This window comes from Eleutherodactylus coqui, chromosome 7 (assembly GCF_035609145.1).
Source record: "Eleutherodactylus coqui strain aEleCoq1 chromosome 7, aEleCoq1.hap1, whole genome shotgun sequence".
NCBI classification, from domain to species: domain Eukaryota; kingdom Metazoa; phylum Chordata; class Amphibia; order Anura; family Eleutherodactylidae; genus Eleutherodactylus; species Eleutherodactylus coqui.
Genome location: NC_089843.1, coordinates 145,950,469 through 145,969,896, shown reverse-complemented (window position 1 = coordinate 145,969,896; position 19,428 = coordinate 145,950,469). Strand labels below are relative to the sequence as shown.

The window sequence follows — 19,428 nt, the reverse complement described above, 5'->3', positions numbered from 1 at the left end:
ACAATTTAACATAAGCTACCCATAAAGTTAAGGCTCATTTACACGAAGCGATGATCGCTCAAAGGACAGTGTGAGTGACAGCTTTGAGCGGTCATTTTGCTTAAACTTTTAAGTAGCTACTCAGCTACTTAATAGCAATTTAGTGTGCAGAAGAAGCCTTTAGCGGAAAGCAGTTAGTAGCCTGAGGGCTCTTATCTGCTTTCAGTTCCTTTGTTCTCCGCCGGGAAACAATGCTATCAGCACTACTCGCGGAGAACTCCTGATAAGACCGCACAACGATTTTTAGATTGGCCTTAATTTATCTATCAGCTAGCAGTGCACGATGGCCGCGTGTTTAGACGCAACGGTGATTGCTCAAACGATTGCTTTTTAGCGATTTTTGAGCGATTATCGCTCCGTGCAAATGGGCCTTTACATGAACAACAAAATTATATAAAATCATTAAACTAAATGACACATTCGAAATGGCCTGAGTGATCTAGCTTTAAAGGTAACCTGTCACTTCCCCACAGCACCATAAACTATGTTATGGTACTATTTGGGGACGTGACAGGGAGCCAGTGATGTGTTTTGTTTTTTTTACACTCGCACACTCCAACGGCATCCGTACTCTGAAGTTCTGGCGGCACACGAAACTCTGACTCTGTTTTCAGAGTCTCGTCCATGCTCTCTCATACAATCATTTTTATACCAGCCATATTGTCCTCTAATACTGTCTCCGATGAACTAAAGATGGAGAAATATGGGTCATTTGAGGTTATTTGCTCTGACATCTGGTCAGGATTATTAAAGAGGCTTCCCAGGGAGAATACTATTGATGACCCATCATCAGGATAGGTCAATAGAGATGAGCGAGCACGCTCGGATAAGGCAGCTACTCGAGCAAGCACCGCTCTTCTCGAGTAACTGCATTCTCGTCCAAGCAGGCTCGGGGGGCGCGGCGGTGGGTAGCAGGAGGGAGAGTGAGAGAGATCTCTCTTTTCCCCCTGCCGCCCTCCGCTCACCCCTGAGCCTGCTCGGACGAGAATGCAGTTACTCGAGAAGAGCGCTGCTTGCTCGAGTAGCTGCCTTATCCGAGCGTGCTCGCTCATCTCTAGTCATCAATAGTTGATTGGCTGAAGTCTGTCGCTCGGGACCCTGACCGATCAGCTGAGCTCGCGCATGCTGTCAGCGCCGCAATAACACAGAGGTCGGAGCGGAAGCCTTCACGCCGACCTCCGTGTAGTGGCCGGCGCTTGAAACTGCAGGCAAGGCTCTCATTGAAATCAATGGATGCCGTGACTGCCGTTACAAACACCGGCTACTACACGGAGGTCGACGCAGGGGCTTCCACTCCGACCTCTGTATTGTTGCGACGCTTGCAGCATGCGCCCACTCAGCTGAAAATGTCCATTTCAATTACATAGTGAAGGCTTTGTTTCAGACTCATTGTGGTGATGTACTAAATGATAACTGTGCCACTGTCCAAATACTACTGGATGCGACTGTATGGGCCCACAGGTAGCACAGTGGCTCCGTCATTTAGCACGGTTACCTAGTATTAGTATTAGTAATATTTGCATCGCATTTATATGTAGGCTTCCTCCCACAATTTGTAAAAACATAGGTTATTTGGCTTGCTATGAAATTGGCCGTTCTGTGTGTCTGTGAATCATGGACGGGGATGTAATATGAGTGAAGACTCTTTGTACAGAGTTGCTGGATATGTTGGTGCTACAGGAGATATATGAATGTGTTTATCAATAATACATTGTGTTCAGTTGGCCATGTGAATTTTGTTTCCACAGACCAATCACACTGCTGACTTTGATACCGGTTCTGCTTTGGTGCTTACGATTGAGAGTACTTTAATAACCGCCTGTTCCTCTGAGTCTTTGGTGAGCAAAGGGCACTTCAAAAACTTCTGCATTCGCTTTGCTGATGGTTTTGAAACCTCATGGGATGACTGGAAACCAGAAGATCGAGCGGATCTGGTTATGAACGCATGTATGTATGATGTTGGCTTTCTGTTTATTTAACTCCTTAACACTGTGCTCTGGGACCTAATAAATGCATAGTTTTTAGCAATTCATGCTGGGTAATGGGTAAAACCTTTTTGTGACATGAATTTTATTTTTTTAAATCCCTGACATCTATGACCAGTAGGAGCTGGCGTAGATTTCTGGTATAATTTATGCCAATTTCCAGCGTTAATTATACATAAATGTGTTGGTTCAGGTCAGCCACGACCCCTCTGCCAAACCCTGTCAACCTTTTTTTTCAATGACTGGGCAGAAAGCTAAAAGTTTCCAAATTTGTTGTGCAAGTACGACTTGCACTAAAATTTGCAACTTTTCTATGCCAGAATTTTGGTGTAAAGACCTTTGTAACTGTCCATCTAAATTCTTAAACATTATGCCACTTATTAATGAAAGTTTTAGACATTCAGGAAATTATTATTTTTCAATTTTTGTTTATTTTTTCATAACTTTGTATTAAAACACAGTGAGGGAGATTTACTAAGTGTTATGCCGCCTGCATACGGGCAGAATTGCATGGCGTAATCCGGGGTGGGCATCTGCCGGGTTCCCCAGCAAATACCGTTCATAGCATGCTATGGTAAAGTGATTCTTTCTGCCCAAGAGCAGAAACTGATTGCGATTTCAGCTTGCGGAGGGAAAATCGCAGCATGCTCCATTTTTGTGCGGTGTCCACACGGATGGCTTCCATTGAAGCCAATGGAAGCCGTCCAACTCGCGGCCCGCCCGCAATTAACATTCCACGTCATTGCCTAGCGATGGCGCAGAAAACGTTAACATTTTAAAAAAACTAAAAATCTGTACTGGGCATGTCTGATAGCGGGCTGTGCGGACCATCCACAGTACAGATGAAAAGGACAGATGACAGGTATGTGTGGACACCACACCTGCCAGAGCCAGATTCCACTGTGCAGGCAGCCTTAGAATGGTCTCGCGACTGGATTTGAATTGTAGATTCCGCGTTCAGCAGACATTCCACAGTAGAATGCAAGCATTTTTGAGTCTTCCTTCACACTCGCGGCCACGAATTGCATATTCCGCGAGTGGAAGAAAAATTGCGATATGCTCTATTTTACCGCGGAATACACTCGGTTGGCCTGCATTGATGTCAATGGAGGTGAGCAACCCGCAAACCATACGCAACTACATTTTGTGTCAAAAAGCAAGTGTACATTTTTTTGCACTACAATTGTGTATTCAGGAACACTTTTTTTGCCATGTTGGGCCAGGGTATGTGGAAGGGATGTGACCTACATTGTGAAACCATGCACGTAAATGTTGATACATGGTAAGCCCACCAACAAGTGGTGTAAAGATAGACAAAAGATCATTGATTGGTTTAAGTTTACGATGTCTAAATGTTAATCAGAATGAATAACACTGACTCGGTGTGAATTTGTCATCTATCAGGTGTGGTTCCCGATGGAACATATGAAGTGTGCTCTAGGACCACAGGCCAGGCTTCGGCAGGTAAGTGGATACAATCCAGCGTCTCAGACTGGAAACTATTTTTTAAATTGCCTAGTTTCCACCTCGTACTTGTAGGCATAAATTGATTTGCAAACACTTGCAAGAGAAAAATAATCCACAAAATCTATTCTTGAGGTTCATATATCCCATGAATTGCTCACAATCATTAACAGGACAAAGACAGGCTGGACCCAACTAGTAATGGAATGTCTTTGCGGCCTGTTAGATCTTTTGATAAATACTGCTGTCAGATGAAATGTCTGACAGCTACTTATCTCCCCTACAAGCTTGTTCTCTTGAGCCAAGCACACACTGGGTTATCAGGACTGATTTTAAGGCGTTTTCAAAGGTGTCGGTTTTGTAGTGTTTTCTTGCAGCTTTTTTGCGAACTTGCGGGTGTGACTTCACTTATTGTTATAAAGATTGTCTAGCTGACTTATCTTATTTCTATACACAGTTTAACACTGGGTTCACATTAGGGGGTGATAGCCATGAATACCATCCAATATTGTACAAAGATTAAAGGGGTTGTCCCGCGCCGAAACGGGTTTTTTTTATTCAATAGGCCCCCCCGTTCGGCGCGAGACAAACCCAATGCATGTGTTTAAAAAAAAAAAAACGTTTAGTACTTACCCGAATCCCCGCGCTGCGGCGACTTCTTCCTTACCTTAGCAAGATGGCCGCCGTGATCTTCACCCACGATGCACCGCGGGTCTTCTCCCATGGTGCACCATGGGCTCTGTGCGGTCCATTGCCGATTCCAGCCTCCTGATTGGCTGGAATCGGCACACGTGACGGGGCGGAGCTACAAGGACCAGCTCTCCGGCACGAGCGGCCCCATTCACCAGGGAGAAGACCGGACTGCGCAAGCGCGTCTAATCGGGCGATTAGACGCTGAAATTAGACGGCACCATGGAGACGAGGACGCTAGCAACGGAACAGGTAAGTGAATAACTTCTGTATGGCTCATAATTAATGCACGATGTACATTACAAAGTGCATTAATATGGCCATACAGAAGTGTATAACCCCACTTGATTTCGCGGGACAACCCCTTTAACCCCTTGAGTGGCACGCCCGGAAATTTTCCGGGACGAGCTCCACTGCCCATAGCGATAAAGCCCGGAAGATTTCCGGGCTATGTATCACTATGGGAGCTGCAGAGCACAATGCCACAAGCTGTGACAGTGTGCTCTGCCTGCACAAACCCAGAGAGAACAAAGCAAGGGCTTTAAAAAACCAGCAGAAGATATTGCCGATCTGCCGGCAATCTCCCTGCTTTGTTTACAGGTTGCCATAGAGACCATCGGCTTGTCAGAAGCAAGCCGATGGTCTCTGTGGCAGGGAGAGCTTGGTGCTTGGCTGTGAGAGGACAGCTAGGTACCTGCTCTTACAGCAGAGATCAGAGAAAACCTCCGATCTCTGCTGTGTTAACCCTTTACATGCTGCAGTCTGTGACTGCAGCATGTAAAGGGCTGTCACCATCGGACCCCGGAATGTGATCAGGGGGTCCTGATGGGTCCCTGTGGAAGTCCCCTAAAGGGACAAAAAAAAAAATTATAAAAAAAAAAGTTAAAAATTATAAAAAAATAATAAAAACACTTGTCTCCCTTTACTTTGTAAAAAAATCAAAAATACAATCACACATGTGGTATCCATGCATTGTACTGACCCAGAGAAGGAAGTTAATGCATTATTTAACCCCTTAATGACATGGCCCCTTTTTTTCTTTTTTCCCCATTTCTTTTTTTCCTCCCCCCTGTTTAAAAAATCACAACTTGTCCCGCAAAAAACAAGCCCTCACATGGCCATGTCAATGGAAAAATGAAAAAGTTATGGCTCTTGAGACGCAACTGCAAAATTAGCTGAAATTCAATGATTAGACCATTTTAAAAAACCTGCCCTGGTGGGCACGACAGGGTGGTAGGAAACCCGCCACTCAAGGGTTTAAATCAAAAGTCACATGTACAACGGGCAATATTTATCATGTGATTTGTATAAAACTTTTCTCCTAGGGGAGAGCACCTATACAGTGAGTGAGGAGGCTCAGAAGGCCACTCATGCTCCTCTGGGTAATATGCAAATAAGGGAGATGGAATAATACCTCCACAGTGCCACCTCTAGGAAAGCAGCATTCCTTCAAGCCAAAGTTAGACTCTTTATACAAGCCTTGTAACAATGACTGGGAATTCAAAGCAAAGCCAAACTCCATGCATAGACAGCTGTTTCAGGGTATTTGCGCTTCATCAGTGTACAGTAGGAGTGGCACTGTAGAGGTATTATTTAATCTCCCTTATTTGCATATTACCCAGAGGAGCATGAATGGCCTTTTGAGTCTCCTCACTCACAGTCTAGGTGCTCTCCTTAAGGAGAAAAGATAGTGTTTCTGACCCTCGTCCCAGGCATCTCACTAGCAAAGCCAGACTCCTACTGTACACAGATGAAGGCCCAATACCCTCAAACAGCTGTCTGTGCATGGACCCAGAGAAAAAGTTTAGTACATTATTTAACTCGCAAAGTGCACAGCATGAAAAAAAAATTGAAAAAACACGGCCAAAATAGCAGAATTTCTTATTTCCCCCCCCCCCCCCCCCCCATCACCCTAAAAAAGTCACTAAAAATACAACTTGTCTAGCAAAAGACAATCTCTCATGTGGCTATGTCGACAGAAATATCAAAAAGTTATGGCTCCTGGAATGCGACAATGAAGAAAAAATGAAAAATTAGTTGGTCATTGACCAGTTCCCACTATGGGGTGTAACTGTACATCCTGGCAGGGAGGTACTTAGTGTAACAGAGCGTATAGTTACGCCCTGAGGATAGCAAGAGATCCCACGCTATCCGGAAGCAGGAGCTGGCTGTCACCAATAGCTGGGCTCCCCCTGCAACAGCCGGGGTGCATCGGAGCAGTGACCCCCACTGTTAACCCCTTCCCTGCCACGGCATGTAAAGGGTTCATATAGGGAGGGCACTCCCTCTGTGATGTCACCGAATTCTCACGATATAATCACGGAGAGCCCGACCGGTTACCATGGCAACAGGACGCCAAATACCGGTGTCCTGCATTGCTAGTGCCTATGATCGCTAATACAAGCAATAAGGCATTGCAGGACAGAAGTCCTGCAATGCCTTATCATAGCGATAATAGGTGCTATGGTGCAAGCCCCCTACAGGGACATAAAATGTGCTGTTTTTCTTTTTGTTCATAGTTTTTTGTTTAAACTTTTTTGTGCTTTTTTTTCTCATAATGGCATAATTTTAATACTTTTTTTTAAATTAAAATCCCACATATTTGGTATGGTTGTATCCTTAAAGACGCGTACAATAAGTTGAACACACTTTTTATCCTGCACGGCAAAAAGCGTTAAAAAAATGCTTAACTTTTTCATTTTGCCTCAGAAAAAACACAATAAAAGTGATCAAAAAAGCCGTATGTACCCCAAAATGGTACCCATAAAAACTACAGCTCGTCTCGCAGAGCTCCGTCGGTGAAAAAATAAAAACGTTATAGGACTTTGAATGCAGCGATTTGGAAACAAACTATTTCCTAAAAAAGTTTTTTTTCTCGCAGAAAAGTGGAAAAACCTAAAAAAAATATAAGAATTTTGGTATCGTAATCATACCAACCCGCAAAAAAAATGTAGTGTCCTTTATGCTGACTAACGCTCTAAAAAAAAATCTATGGCAGAATTTATGCATTTTCTCTCCTTGCAATCATAAAAAAATTAAGTTTTACAATAGTCTATGTACCCAAAAATGGCACCAATAAAAACTTCAGTTCGCCTCGCAAAAAACAAGCCCTTATACGGCCGCGCCGACGGAAAAATAAAAAAAGTTTTGGCTTTTGGAAAAAGGAGATGAAAATCTGCCAAAAAGCGTTGCGTCCTTAAGCCCAAAATAGGCCGTGTCCTTAAGGGGTTAAGGCAAAAACAGGCTTCATCACTAAGGGGTTAAAGGGAATGTGTTACTTTGAAAATTCAGTCCAACCTGCAGGCAGTATGTTATATAGCAGGAAATGCTGAGCAGGTTGTATATAGTCTTGTGGGAGGAGTCTGAGTCTAGGAGACCCGCACTATATCTGTATGCACAGTCGTACGCGGCTGTCCGTCAGGGAGTAGAACCACCCATGTAAATGGATAAATAAGTTCTATTTTCCCATCTTTTCTCCAGGCTATACACATTAAGCCTTTTTTCCACCTGATTTTACTTCTTCAGACCTCCACCATTTTATCGCCTGTTTTTGGATATTAATGTATTATTTTACATGCAGCTCTTATTTTCTTGCGCCATGCAAGTTCAAGGGGTATATTTATGAGGGATTTGGGGATAATGATGTAGCTGCCAACTGCGCGATTGTTCAGTCGACATATAGTTATAGTACAAATGTATTTCTGGCTTGGAGTCACTGACTCCTTTCTTTAGGCTAGCTGCACATGATGTGATGTTTCTGTCCAGACTGATGATCGGCCCTTTTAGCCATTTTTTTTCTATTTTGTTAACTAATGAACGTATCCATATTATAGGTACATATGTTGAGTATGAGAATACATATCTTTGCCTGACTAGAATTACACAATTTAACAATTATTTTATTTGTCAGAAACGCTCGTTATTTCTCATGTAGATTTCCGAATCCCTGAGTAGTTTTATAAAGTGGCTTTCGTCTTGCCTCCCATGTACATACATTTCTTCTGTCCTATAGAGAGCAGCAGTGCCGGGACATGGACCTTAAATGTATTATGGAAGATGTGTGGCATAGATGTGCACATGGACCCAAATATTGGTAAAAGGCTTAATGCTCTTGGCAATACTCTAACCACATTGACCGGGGAGGAAGATCTAGATGACATTGCAGACCTGAACTCTGTGAATATAGCTGACCTGTCGGATGAAGACGAAGTTGACAGCATGTCTCCTACAGTGCATGCAGTAAGTCCAAGCTGCATTTGTTATTGTGGACTTTATAATGTGCTTTTCCATATGGCATTTGCTGTATAACATTTAGCCTGTGCCTGATGAAATGTGTTCTTTTTCTACAGTCAGGCAAGCCAAATATTTCTGATCTTCACATTTCTTTGTGTTAGGGTTATTAAAACTGTATGTTTAATGCAACTCTGCAGTGTATGTATAAGGGAACAAATTGCAAATGCCTCTGTTGCTTCATTGGGAATACCTTTGTTTTTCTTTTAGGATAAAGGGGTTGGCCCTGACAAATCATGTATTTCATATAAATAGCGTTGTTAAAAAGCCTTGCTATGCCTATCCTTGGTTGAGTGTCTTGGAGTAGTCCTCTCCTTTCCTCTCCTGTCCACATGTCATCGGACTGGCTACAGTGGCCCTGCTGACTCCAATGATTTCTTTATTTTGTCTCTAGTCACCCCTGTATGGGCTTTTAGATGTGGCTCCCAGCACTGTGAATGTGCCAAGTGTGTAGTCTCCACCACTCATTTATGGTGAATTGTAGGGGCCGCCTACTTGACACATTAACAGCGGTAGAAGCCAAATTTAGGAAGAGCCTTTTCAGGGAAACAAAAGCGAGTATAAACAAAAGAAAGACATAACAGTTTGCAGGGCATCATGGCTGCCAGCTATACAGCCGGCCCTGCTGACATGAGGGCATGAGAAATCCTCTTTTAATGTGCCATAGAAATATGCAATTTCTAGAGCATGCTGAAATGTTAATTAGAACCAAGCCACTCTCCTGACGCTGTGAAGGCTGCTATTGGGGCGCCCCCACTGCTGATATTTGGAAGGTATCCCTGTGTAATCGCACAGTATTTACAGTGGATTTTTTGCAGCAGAAAAGTAAGCTTTCATACAGTATTTCCAACTTGGAGTCGTGTCATCACTTCTATAAAGTGTGTTCTGCTGAGACGGCCTGTAGGAGGCCCAAGTCTCTAGCAGGGGTATCATTATAGAGGTTGTAGAGGGGTGCGCTTGGTCTTGGAGCCTTAGTGAGCCCATAAGGTCTATCTTCCCCCATATGAAGAGACCATTACCATGAATAAAGCATAGTAAGGGGATCCTGCTAAAGGTTTTGCCTTGGGGCCCAGCAGCTACAACTTTCCTCCTCTGTCCTCCAGACTATAACCTGAATGTCTTCTGCTAAGGACGCTAATAATTTGTGTAATAGTTACATATTATGGAACACTTGATAAAGCCACCAGTTTCCATTAACATTTTTATCTGTTTTCCCATAGCTCTGTTTTATGATAATTACACTTGAGAATAGCTAATTGTAACCTGTGCAAGCTAGTCTCCAGTAGAACTAACCATACTGTTTACTATCTAGAACACAGAAGCAGTTTGTGTAAATGGAGAAAGCCTCAAACTTACCTTTGGTCAGCGACTTGTTAATCACCTACTTGGCCTGAACCCCAAACGTCAACGTTACTCAGTCCCTGCAGATTATCTGTCTGGTTCAGAAATATCTGATTCCGGTTCTGTCAGTTCACATACGAATGCAAGCAGATCTCACTCATGGGCAAATGTATGTAAAATATGATCCAACCTTAATCAAATCAACAACACTCGGATCACTGGTGAATGGTCACAAGGAATTAAATTTACTCTAAATCCATGATTACTGCATGCCTAACTCACAGGGTTATTGGTTCTAATTAAGTAAATGGTACCGTATGATTAAATCTAAACATAACAAGATATATTATTCTAGGACACGGCTGACTACAGACGACCAGGGCAGCCTGGAAGTCAGACGGCAGATCCGCGAGGACGGAAGTTTGTGAAGCGTCTAGTCGATATACGAGAGCTGAACGAGCAAGCCAAAGTTATTGATGATCTCAAGTGAGTAGGAAGTGAGAGAGAACTGTACTAAATCCTTGCATACAAGACCAACAGATTTGTTTTCCTCTGTTGTATTTTCTTATAGGGTACATACACACGTAGCGTATTTTGGAGCGAATCCGCACGGAAATTCACAACCTATTTTGTGTTTTTGATCCGCATCAAAATTTGTGTCAAAATCCACCATAGAGATGTGGATTTTGATGGGGTTTTTGGTGTGGATTTTCCGATGCTGAAAATCTGCACCACTTCCTCTGCTTGTGAAAGTAGCATTTAATGTTTTAACTTCCACGTAAGATGATATATTAACCCTTTACAATCCACTGTCTGACGTCTAAAGACATTCTGATTGAAGACTGTACAGCTCTGATGTCGGAAGACGTCCGGCAGGGTATTCTTCCTGTAGATTACTGACCGCTCTGTTGTCGGGGGTCTCTCCAGCATGTCCCATACAGCAGTACTGGCTCTAGCCAGCAGATGGCAGAAAGAGAAAACCCCTCTAGGAAACCCTGAATCCAAAATTGGATTGCAAAGGGTTAAGCTAGATTTAGGTCTTAAAATGGTTCAGTATGTTTTTCATTTTTAGCCTATAGTGAATAAAGACTGCAAACTGTTAATAATTTGCAATGTATCATAATTCGAATCTTGCTAATAAAGCGTTTGACATCTTTTCCACATAGGAAACTTGGAGCCAGCGAAGGAACCATAAACCAGGAAATTCAGCGATATCAACACCTTGAGTCTGTGGCAGTTAATGATATTCGTAGAGATGTTCGAAAAAAGCTGCGTAGATCCAGTATGAGGGTAAAGTATTACAACCGATCAAATATGTTTAGTACTAAATTAGTTTGTTGGAAACTCAGTAAATATTGCCTTTTTTCACACTAAAAGGCTGCATCATTGAAGGATAAGTGGGGTCTTGGATATAAACCTAGCTATAATCGTTCCAAGAGCATCGCTGCATCTGGAAGACCACCTTTAAAACGAACAGACAGAGCAAGGTAATTTGTTACATATTGCAGTCTGGAATTTTCTCTGAAGCCTGGTAATTATGCTGAGTTTTTTTTTTTTAATCTATCAAAATATTAAATCATACACTTCTACAGGTATGAAACAGAAAAACACCCAATTGATACCCCCCTCTCCTGAGCAGAAGAGACAAAAATACTTTTATATTGTAAATATACAATACTGCGTGTATGCTATGAATTTCTACTAATAGTGCATTCACATGTCTCCTAGCAACATGCTTAAAACATTGCAGCGCACATGCATGTAACATCCATATTTGGTGCACTTTTTTATGCTCTGATAAACTTTCATGGGCTATTTTGGTCCGTAAATACAGACTTATGTAGAACATGCTGTGCTTTTGTTTTTTTTTCTTAATTTTACGTGCAACATTGGTCTACCAAAAAAAAAAATGCACGGCTGATTACACTAGGTTACTTTATAAAATACGGACTGCACACAAAGATTACGCCCCTGTGAATGGGCCCGAAGAATGACAGTGCTAAGAAAAGGTCGAGGGAATGAGCTTCAGTGAAAAAGAGTGGCAGCCAACAGTCGTTGTATGGATTCATTTACTCATATGCCGTTTCTGAGGTTCTTCACACAAGCCTTTGAAGAGTATAAAACATTATAATTAGAGATGAGCAAGCACGCTCGTTTAAGGCTGATGCTCGATTGATCATCGGTCTTGTCGAGTAATGGATTACTCACCTGAGCACCATGGGGGGGGGGGGGGGGGGCGCCGCCTCTCCGCCTCGTGCTTGGACGAGTAATTAGTTACTCGAAAAGACCGATACTCGCTCGAGCATCAGCCTTAAACGAGCATGCTCGCTCATCTCTAATTATAATACAATCACTTACGTTTTTTATAAACTGTGCAGTGCAGACAAAGTGACAAATTTGTCTTCAACGGAGGCCTGTGGTTGTGTCAGGTAGTGACTATGTAGGAGCGGTATTGTTGGAAATCATATTTTCCATATAGAATAATGAGTAGGGGATTAGCAAGGAGTACGAGACCAGCAGTGATTGATAAAACCCCAGAGCACTAGGATTCATAAACAGTAGTAATCGGCAAACTGCTCATCATTGGGTAAAAAACTTGGGAATACTGCATTATAGTTTAAAGCATACCTGAGTCTTCAACAAGTTTTCTAGAAATAGCAAGTCCTCGTTGCCCGCTCCTTTACTGCCGTTTGCACCCATGTTTTTAAGTTCTGATTTTTAGGAGTTCTTCCCCATTTGTTTTTAATCCACTTTCAGGCAGGGAGCATGTCACAAGCCTACTCTTTTTTATCAGTAGTTTGCATCCTGTACTTTCTTTCCCTCACTTTCCATCATTTTATACAATATTTGTATGCCCCATACGATAATGATTCTAAAGTATCTTTTCTTAGAACGGTTATGTTGTCCCTATATATTCATACATTTCTAGCAGGAATAACAGATGAACTGCTTAACATAGAGATTTTAAAAAAGATGCAGGAGAAAATCCAGCTCATCCAAAACTTGGGGAAAAAGATTGTATTAAATCAAAAACCTTTAATTGATCATTAAAAATGTTTTTATGCGTGACCACAACATGCCATGGTGTCGTTATTCCCTCTGCGCGCACTATGAGGCTGCACGTATAATGCTGGAAACAACATTGAGTAAAGAGTGGGCTGAGCGTGCGGAATGCACAGAATGTTCAAATCGCTCTGATTGCTTTAAGGCGTAATGCCGTGAAGCGGCAAACAGGCTGGCGGAGTTTGCTCACTCAGCCATGGTAAGAAATGCTCAAGAAATAACTACAGCTGTATTTGCCACCTTTGATGAGACTTTTAATACGTTATCTCATTCCCTAAATGAGAAGTGTATGCATGGCCCTGTTTCATAAACTTCATCTGCTTCACCTGCCTCTGTGAATACTATTATGCAGGCTACTTCAGCACGAGATAGCGGTGTGGATATGCAAAATGAAACTACTCTACATGATTTTTTTCTAGCTGTGACTAAAAGCAATACTGTTTTGGCCTCCCCCTCTGCTCAGTTTGGTAGCCTGAAAGAGGATGCTGGATTCATAAGACATGATTTGCAGAAATTATTGAAAGATTGTCTAAAGCAGAGACCTGTACTAATGAAATGGAGGAAAAGAATTGGCCCTATGCAGGATAAGAATGTCAGCAGGCTATGCGTACTTTGCAGTATAAAGCAGATGTTCTGAAAATAGACCACGGAGAAGTAATTTGTGACTATTGGGGGTTCCAGAAAAGGTGGCAGGGTCATATCTCAGAGCATTCTTTATAGAGATGGCTGAAATCAATAAGGGCAGATATTGCCATATTTCTTTGCTGTGGAAAGGGCCATATAGTTTCTACTAAACCACCCCCACCTGATACCACACCGAGAACTGTTTGATAAAACTCCTGTATTATAAAGATCAGGACATTATTTTAAAGAGAGCGAGAGAAGTGAAAGAGATAACTACACGGATCATCAGATCATCGTATAGTTGTCTTTCCAGATTATTCAGTGGATATGCAAAAAAACCAGATGCAGTTTTATGATGTTAAAGGGGTTGTCCCGCGGCAGCAAGTGGGGGTATACACTTCTGTATGGCCATATTAATGCACTTTGTAATGTACATTGTGCATTAATTATGAGCCATACAGAAGTTATAAAAAGTTATTCACTTACCTGTTCCGTTGCTGGCGTCCTCGTCTCCATGGTTGCCGTCTAATTTTCGCCGTCTAATGGCCAAATTAGACGCGCTTGCGCAGTCCGGGTCTTCTGCTTTTCTCAATGGGGCTCCGTGTAGCTCCGCCCCGTCACGTGCCGATTCCAGCCAATCAGGAGGCTGGAATCGGCAATGGACCGCACAGAAGCCCTGCGGTCCACCGAGGGCGAAGATGCCGGCGGCCATCTTCAGCAGGTAAGTAAGAAGTCACCGGAGCGCGGGGATTCAGGTAAGCGCTGTCCGGTGATCTTTTTTAACCCCTGCATCGGGGTTGTCTCGCGCCGAAGGGGGGGGGTTGAAAAAAAAAAAAAACAGTTTCGGCGCGGGACAACCTTAAGAGAAGGTTACGGAGTTTGCAGCATCCTTACGCTATGTTATATCCAGCACGGCTGAGAGTTGTGATGTAGGGGGGACATTTTTCTTTGGTAATTCTAGAGATACTGCCTCCTGAATGGATAAACATGAACAATATTTATATAACAGTTAGAAGTAGTACTTTTTTATTGGTGGAGTATTCAAACACTTGAAATGACGTTATTGCCAGTTAGGTGGGAGGTTCCTGGGTGCTGCTTGGTCTATAGTGATCTTACTGCGATTTTCTTTTTTTTAACCATTATCATGATCTTATGCCATTCAAGTTGTTTAATATGGGCATTAGATTAAACTTGGACCGTCTGAAATGTAATATGGATGGTGCAGATTTAATGCACATGGTCTGGGATTGTGTAAAAAATGCGTAAATTTTGGAATGGGGTATTAAAGATAAGGAAGTATATCTTGTCAGTATTGGTCTTAATCCCAGATTTTCCATATTTGGTATTGTGGATGGGGTTGATGGGCACACTCTCTTGGGAATTCAGACAACACTGTGTCAGGCATGGAAACTGATTACTGCTCAATGGCGCTGCGATGCAAGAATGCGCAGCCAGGTAGAACATGGCATAATCTGTATCCTGCATAGCATTGCGTCACGTGTCAATGCAGGAAAACATCGCTCATGTGCATTACCCTATTCAAAAGAATGGGGTTCATATTTGTAGCCTTAGAGTAGACTAGGGGGAGAGGTGTTTTTTTTTCTTGCATGTGTCGAAGTAGATTTTGTTGGGGATCGGGGAGGTTATGATTTTATTTAAATATAATTTTCATATTTTCAAGTATGGGTGCCATAAGGATACGTCTTATGTATATTATGCTTATGTATATGTTAATCCACAGAAATTATAGGGTACTGTAATAAAATTATAACTTCAATAGAAATGTCAGAATAGCTGACTGGTCTTTTTTTAATAGTCCACCTTGACCAGTTTCCCTGGCCGGTTACTGTAACAGTTGTCACCATTTCTTTTCTTTTATATAGCTCAAGATTAGATGGAGAAGAACTTCCTGAAATACGTATTGAAGCTGCTTCCCCTGCTGGTCCCAGAGTTACCTTCAACATTCAGGACAGTGTAAGTACAGCACGTGGGCATGCATGGCATAATACCGTTATCCGTTCCGTAATATTAATGGGGTTATCCATCCCCATGCAAACCCTGCTTTCAATTGCGTAAAACAAAAGCAGTAATACCAAATCTCCTGTGGCATCTTCCCTGGTCCCTCACCAGGTTTCTTTGGGTGCAAAAGCGCATTGTGTATTTCTTGGAATTACTTAACAGAAATGCATAAAAATGACCTATCATGATGATTTTAGTAGCAATTTTTTGAAAATTAAACATGAGTTAGTATGTATATCACATGTATGCATTATTAATAATCTATATGTATATCACATATGCAAAAGAGAGCTCCCACGTCTGACCTCTGTTCTACATAATGTTAGAAACGCGTCGGGCCTCGCCCGACATGGGAGCTATGCAGGGAAATGTCGGACAAGGTTTAACACTGGATTGGAAAGGGTTAGTGGCGTTCTAACAGTTCAGAATGCATACTGCCCCTGCTAGGGAGGAGGAAGCAAATAAAAGAAAAGCAAATACAAACATAGGCATTCTGCTGCAGCTAATAGTAAGTGTTTTACTGACTCATAACTACTGGAATCACATCTACCATGCTCAGCACTTCTACATAATATCCTCGATGCTGCTGCTTGTCAGAATGATAGAGATAGGGCACAGGATCTACTCTTCTGTGTATGCTATGTATGGGAGATATTGTAGCAGCTAGTCTCAATTCACAAGCTCTGGGGGAAAAAATGGAAATTGGAGAGAGATCCTGCAGAGGAAAAAACTGCTGAAAAAGCAAGCCACATAATGGCATAAAACTCATGAAAGTTAAAATACACTAACTTTTCCCTTAACTTGATGTTTAACAAAAGAAAAAAATAGATTTTTTTGTTTGCTTACTGGACCGCGACAGATTTGTAACAATTTTGTATCCTGAGAAATTAAAGTCCCTAACAAAATTATGGAACCGTTAAGGATGATTTTGCTATGTCTATGTTTGCTTTGTCATTGAAGATTAAACGTCTTGAATTCACCCAAATTGCCTGAGAAATTGTCCTAATGAAATTTTAGGCATTTGGGTATATTCACACGGGTGGCTGCAAATTCACTCTGCAAAATCAGCTTGTCCCCCCACCCCCCACACACACGCCATGGGAATATTCATATTGAAATCAATGTGTTCGATTTCCATCCAATTTCGGTCCGCAATGCGGCCAGAAAAATCATTAGTGTGAATATACCCTTTAGGGAAACCAGAGAAAAAAACAACTTATGCATGCCCTGCTGCTAATAAAACAGAAAATAACACATGTAACTCCAATGTTTTTGACATTTATGCCAACAGTAAGGCCGAATGCACACCCCTGCTTACCTGTCCACAGTGTTCTTCATCTGTAATGCGAATGTGCCGGCCATCGCACATGCACAGTAAAGATGACTCCACGCCATCGCTAGGGATGGTGCAGATTCCTTGGCCCATCTTTAATGATAGCTATGGACAGGCCGCTGATTGGACGGCGTCCATTGACTTTCAGTGGATGCCGTCTGTGTGGAAACCGTGCTGAGATAGAGCATGCTGCGATTTTCCCTCCTCGACCTGGAAATTGCAGTTGATTTCCGCTCATGTGCGGGGTAAAGCGATTGTCTATAGCATGCTATGGGCAGTTTGGGCCTAACGCTAGTCTGAACCAGTTCATATATGATCTGCACCTTAGCAGCAGAGCTGTGATTCGTTGCTTTTGTTTGATTGCCATCTAAACTTCATTATTTTATTCCTTTTTCTTTGCAAAAAAATGAAGTTGAATAATACAGTTTTAGGAATAAATCGTCGGTCTCGAAGTTCTTGGGAAGAAGGGTATTTCAAGGTATTTGTAAATGGAAAACCGTCTTGCAAATCTGCTCTAGCTTCATCAGATGTTCCTCTTTCTCTTTGTTACATGACACAAAAGCAGAGTGTGCAACAACTAGTCATTTACTGCCGGTCCAAATTAGAGATTGATAAGATGGGTAATAATATGGGTGGTTTTATATCTATTCGGATAGGGATTAACTTTATGATCGGTGGGGTCCAACCACTGGACCCCCATAATCCTGAGAACAAGGTTTCAGATCGTCTTTTCATGAATGGTAGCGCTGGTGCTGTTGATGAAATGAAGGGAGCGGCGGCAGGCTCGTGCGTTGGGCCCTCACCAATCATAAAGTTCCAACCCCTGAAAAGTTCTCCATCTCCTTTTGAGCCATGAGTTTATTTTTCTGTCAGCGTGACAGTATTTTTTGATGGCATTTTAAATGACACCATAACTTTATTCGACGGGTCATTATGACTATGAAGATATCAAAATTATAGTGTTATGGGCTATTCTTCTACTTTTGCACAATGAAAACTGTTTCATTTTGAAAATATTTTTACTTGTCACTGCATTAAAAAAAACAAAACACATTTTTACTTATCTATCTACTGAGCTGTTTGTGGGAAATTTTTTACCCTTCATTGGTGTCATTTTGGAACACATAGTTCATTCTGCCTCCCAAACAAGTGTAATAAAAAAAAGTGATCACATGTCCTAATAACTACATTTTGGCATTGTCTGTCTTTTTTTCTTAACTGTGTTCCATGTGAGGGCTAAAAAATGCTTTCATATTATTGTATGAGTCCTTACAGATACAGTGATGCCAAGTATGTATAGTAATTAGAGATGAGCGAACGTACTCGTTTCGAGTAATTACTCGATCGAGTACCGCCATTTTCGAGTACTTCAGTACTCGAGTGAAAAGTACTCGGGGTCGCCGGGGGGCGGGGGGCACCGTGGGTGAGTGGGGGGTAGCAGCGGGGAACAGGGGGGTGCCCTCTCTCTCTCCCTCTCCCCCCCCCCCCCCCCCACTCCCCGCTGCAACCCCCCACTCACCCACGGCGCCCCCCGAATTTTTTCGCCCGAGTTTCGGGTGAAAAAGGGGCGTGGCCGAGCACGTTCGCTCATCTCTAATAGTAATTTTTTTTTTGTCTTTACAAAAATTAAGTACTTCCTAAGCGGAAATAAAAAGGAACTTTTCTTTTTGTTTTTCTTGGATTTTCTTTTCTGTGCCCCCGTTGGGGGACTTGGAACGTGCAATCTTCTGATTGCTATTTTATACTGCAATACTTCAGTATTGCCATCTATTATAATTGTTATTGTAGATTTGACAGACAGCCTCGTAGGCACTCATCCATTCATGGCCGGTCCAGAGGTCATTAATAGACCTCTGACTGCAACACACACACACACACACACATCAGCAGCCCCGCCATCATGCTTTGGCAATTACGTGTAACAGATGGAACCCTTTTGTTAACCACTTCGATGCAGCGGTCCTCATTGACAGCTGCATTTAAAAGTGTTAAATGGCTGGGATCAGAGTTGCCTCCATCCTGGCTATCAAAGTGCTGTGCCAACTGTCTAATACCGAGCGAGCACTAGTACAGCACCATAATAGTTGCTGCAACTTACTATTGTGACACGGGAGGAGGTAAATGTGATTACTGGAGATTGTTTCAGCAACTCTAATGTTGGTAGGTTAACACAACTGTAATGCAGTGTGATAAATAATTGGGTTACTTTAGTAGTTAAAAATCAGAATCCTTGTGAACCGGTTATGAATGAGGTTGCTGTACAGTTTTCTGCATACGTCTGCATGAACAGTTTCTTGTTACTAATATATTGTATTTGATTTTTAGGCAATCCTAATGATCGGTCTACCATCTTGTATGGCTACAGTGCTATATGTTCACTTGCTTTTGGTGGCTGGATTTTCATTTAGGTGCTCTCTTTAAAATGGCGCACAATTCACCTCATTTCTTCCAGTATTCACTTGCTCATCGGTGTTTGTTATAAGGGAGAGCTCTTGGGACTTGACTTACTACTTCTCTTTTCATGTAATTCCTGTATTTCATCACTAGCAAATGGCTGATTACATGATACCAGGCAAAGAA

The 19,428-nt window shown here is 42.3% G+C and overlaps 1 protein-coding gene across 11 annotated transcripts in view; it reads left to right on the top strand.

Moving 5' to 3' along the window:
• BLTP1 (bridge-like lipid transfer protein family member 1) overlaps positions 1-19,428 on the top strand; it is a 240,840-nt gene that overhangs the window by 181,157 nt on the left and 40,255 nt on the right. For 6 of the 11 annotated variants that reach the window (XM_066573794.1, XM_066573788.1, XM_066573793.1 and 3 more), the window contains 9 exons: positions 1,788-1,986; positions 3,429-3,488; positions 8,191-8,417; positions 9,781-9,978; positions 10,165-10,295; positions 10,976-11,099; positions 11,187-11,296; positions 15,380-15,470; positions 17,261-17,326. In XM_066573794.1, coding sequence (XP_066429891.1) covers positions 1,788-1,986; positions 3,429-3,488; positions 8,191-8,417; positions 9,781-9,978; positions 10,165-10,295; positions 10,976-11,099; positions 11,187-11,296; positions 15,380-15,470; positions 17,261-17,326 — 1,206 coding nt within the window. The remainder of the gene's footprint in view (positions 1-1,787; positions 1,987-3,428; positions 3,489-8,190; positions 8,418-9,780; positions 9,979-10,164; positions 10,296-10,975; positions 11,100-11,186; positions 11,297-15,379; positions 15,471-17,260; positions 17,327-19,428) is intronic. The other 5 variants (XM_066573796.1, XM_066573789.1, XM_066573798.1 and 2 more) reach the window with 3 other exon arrangements.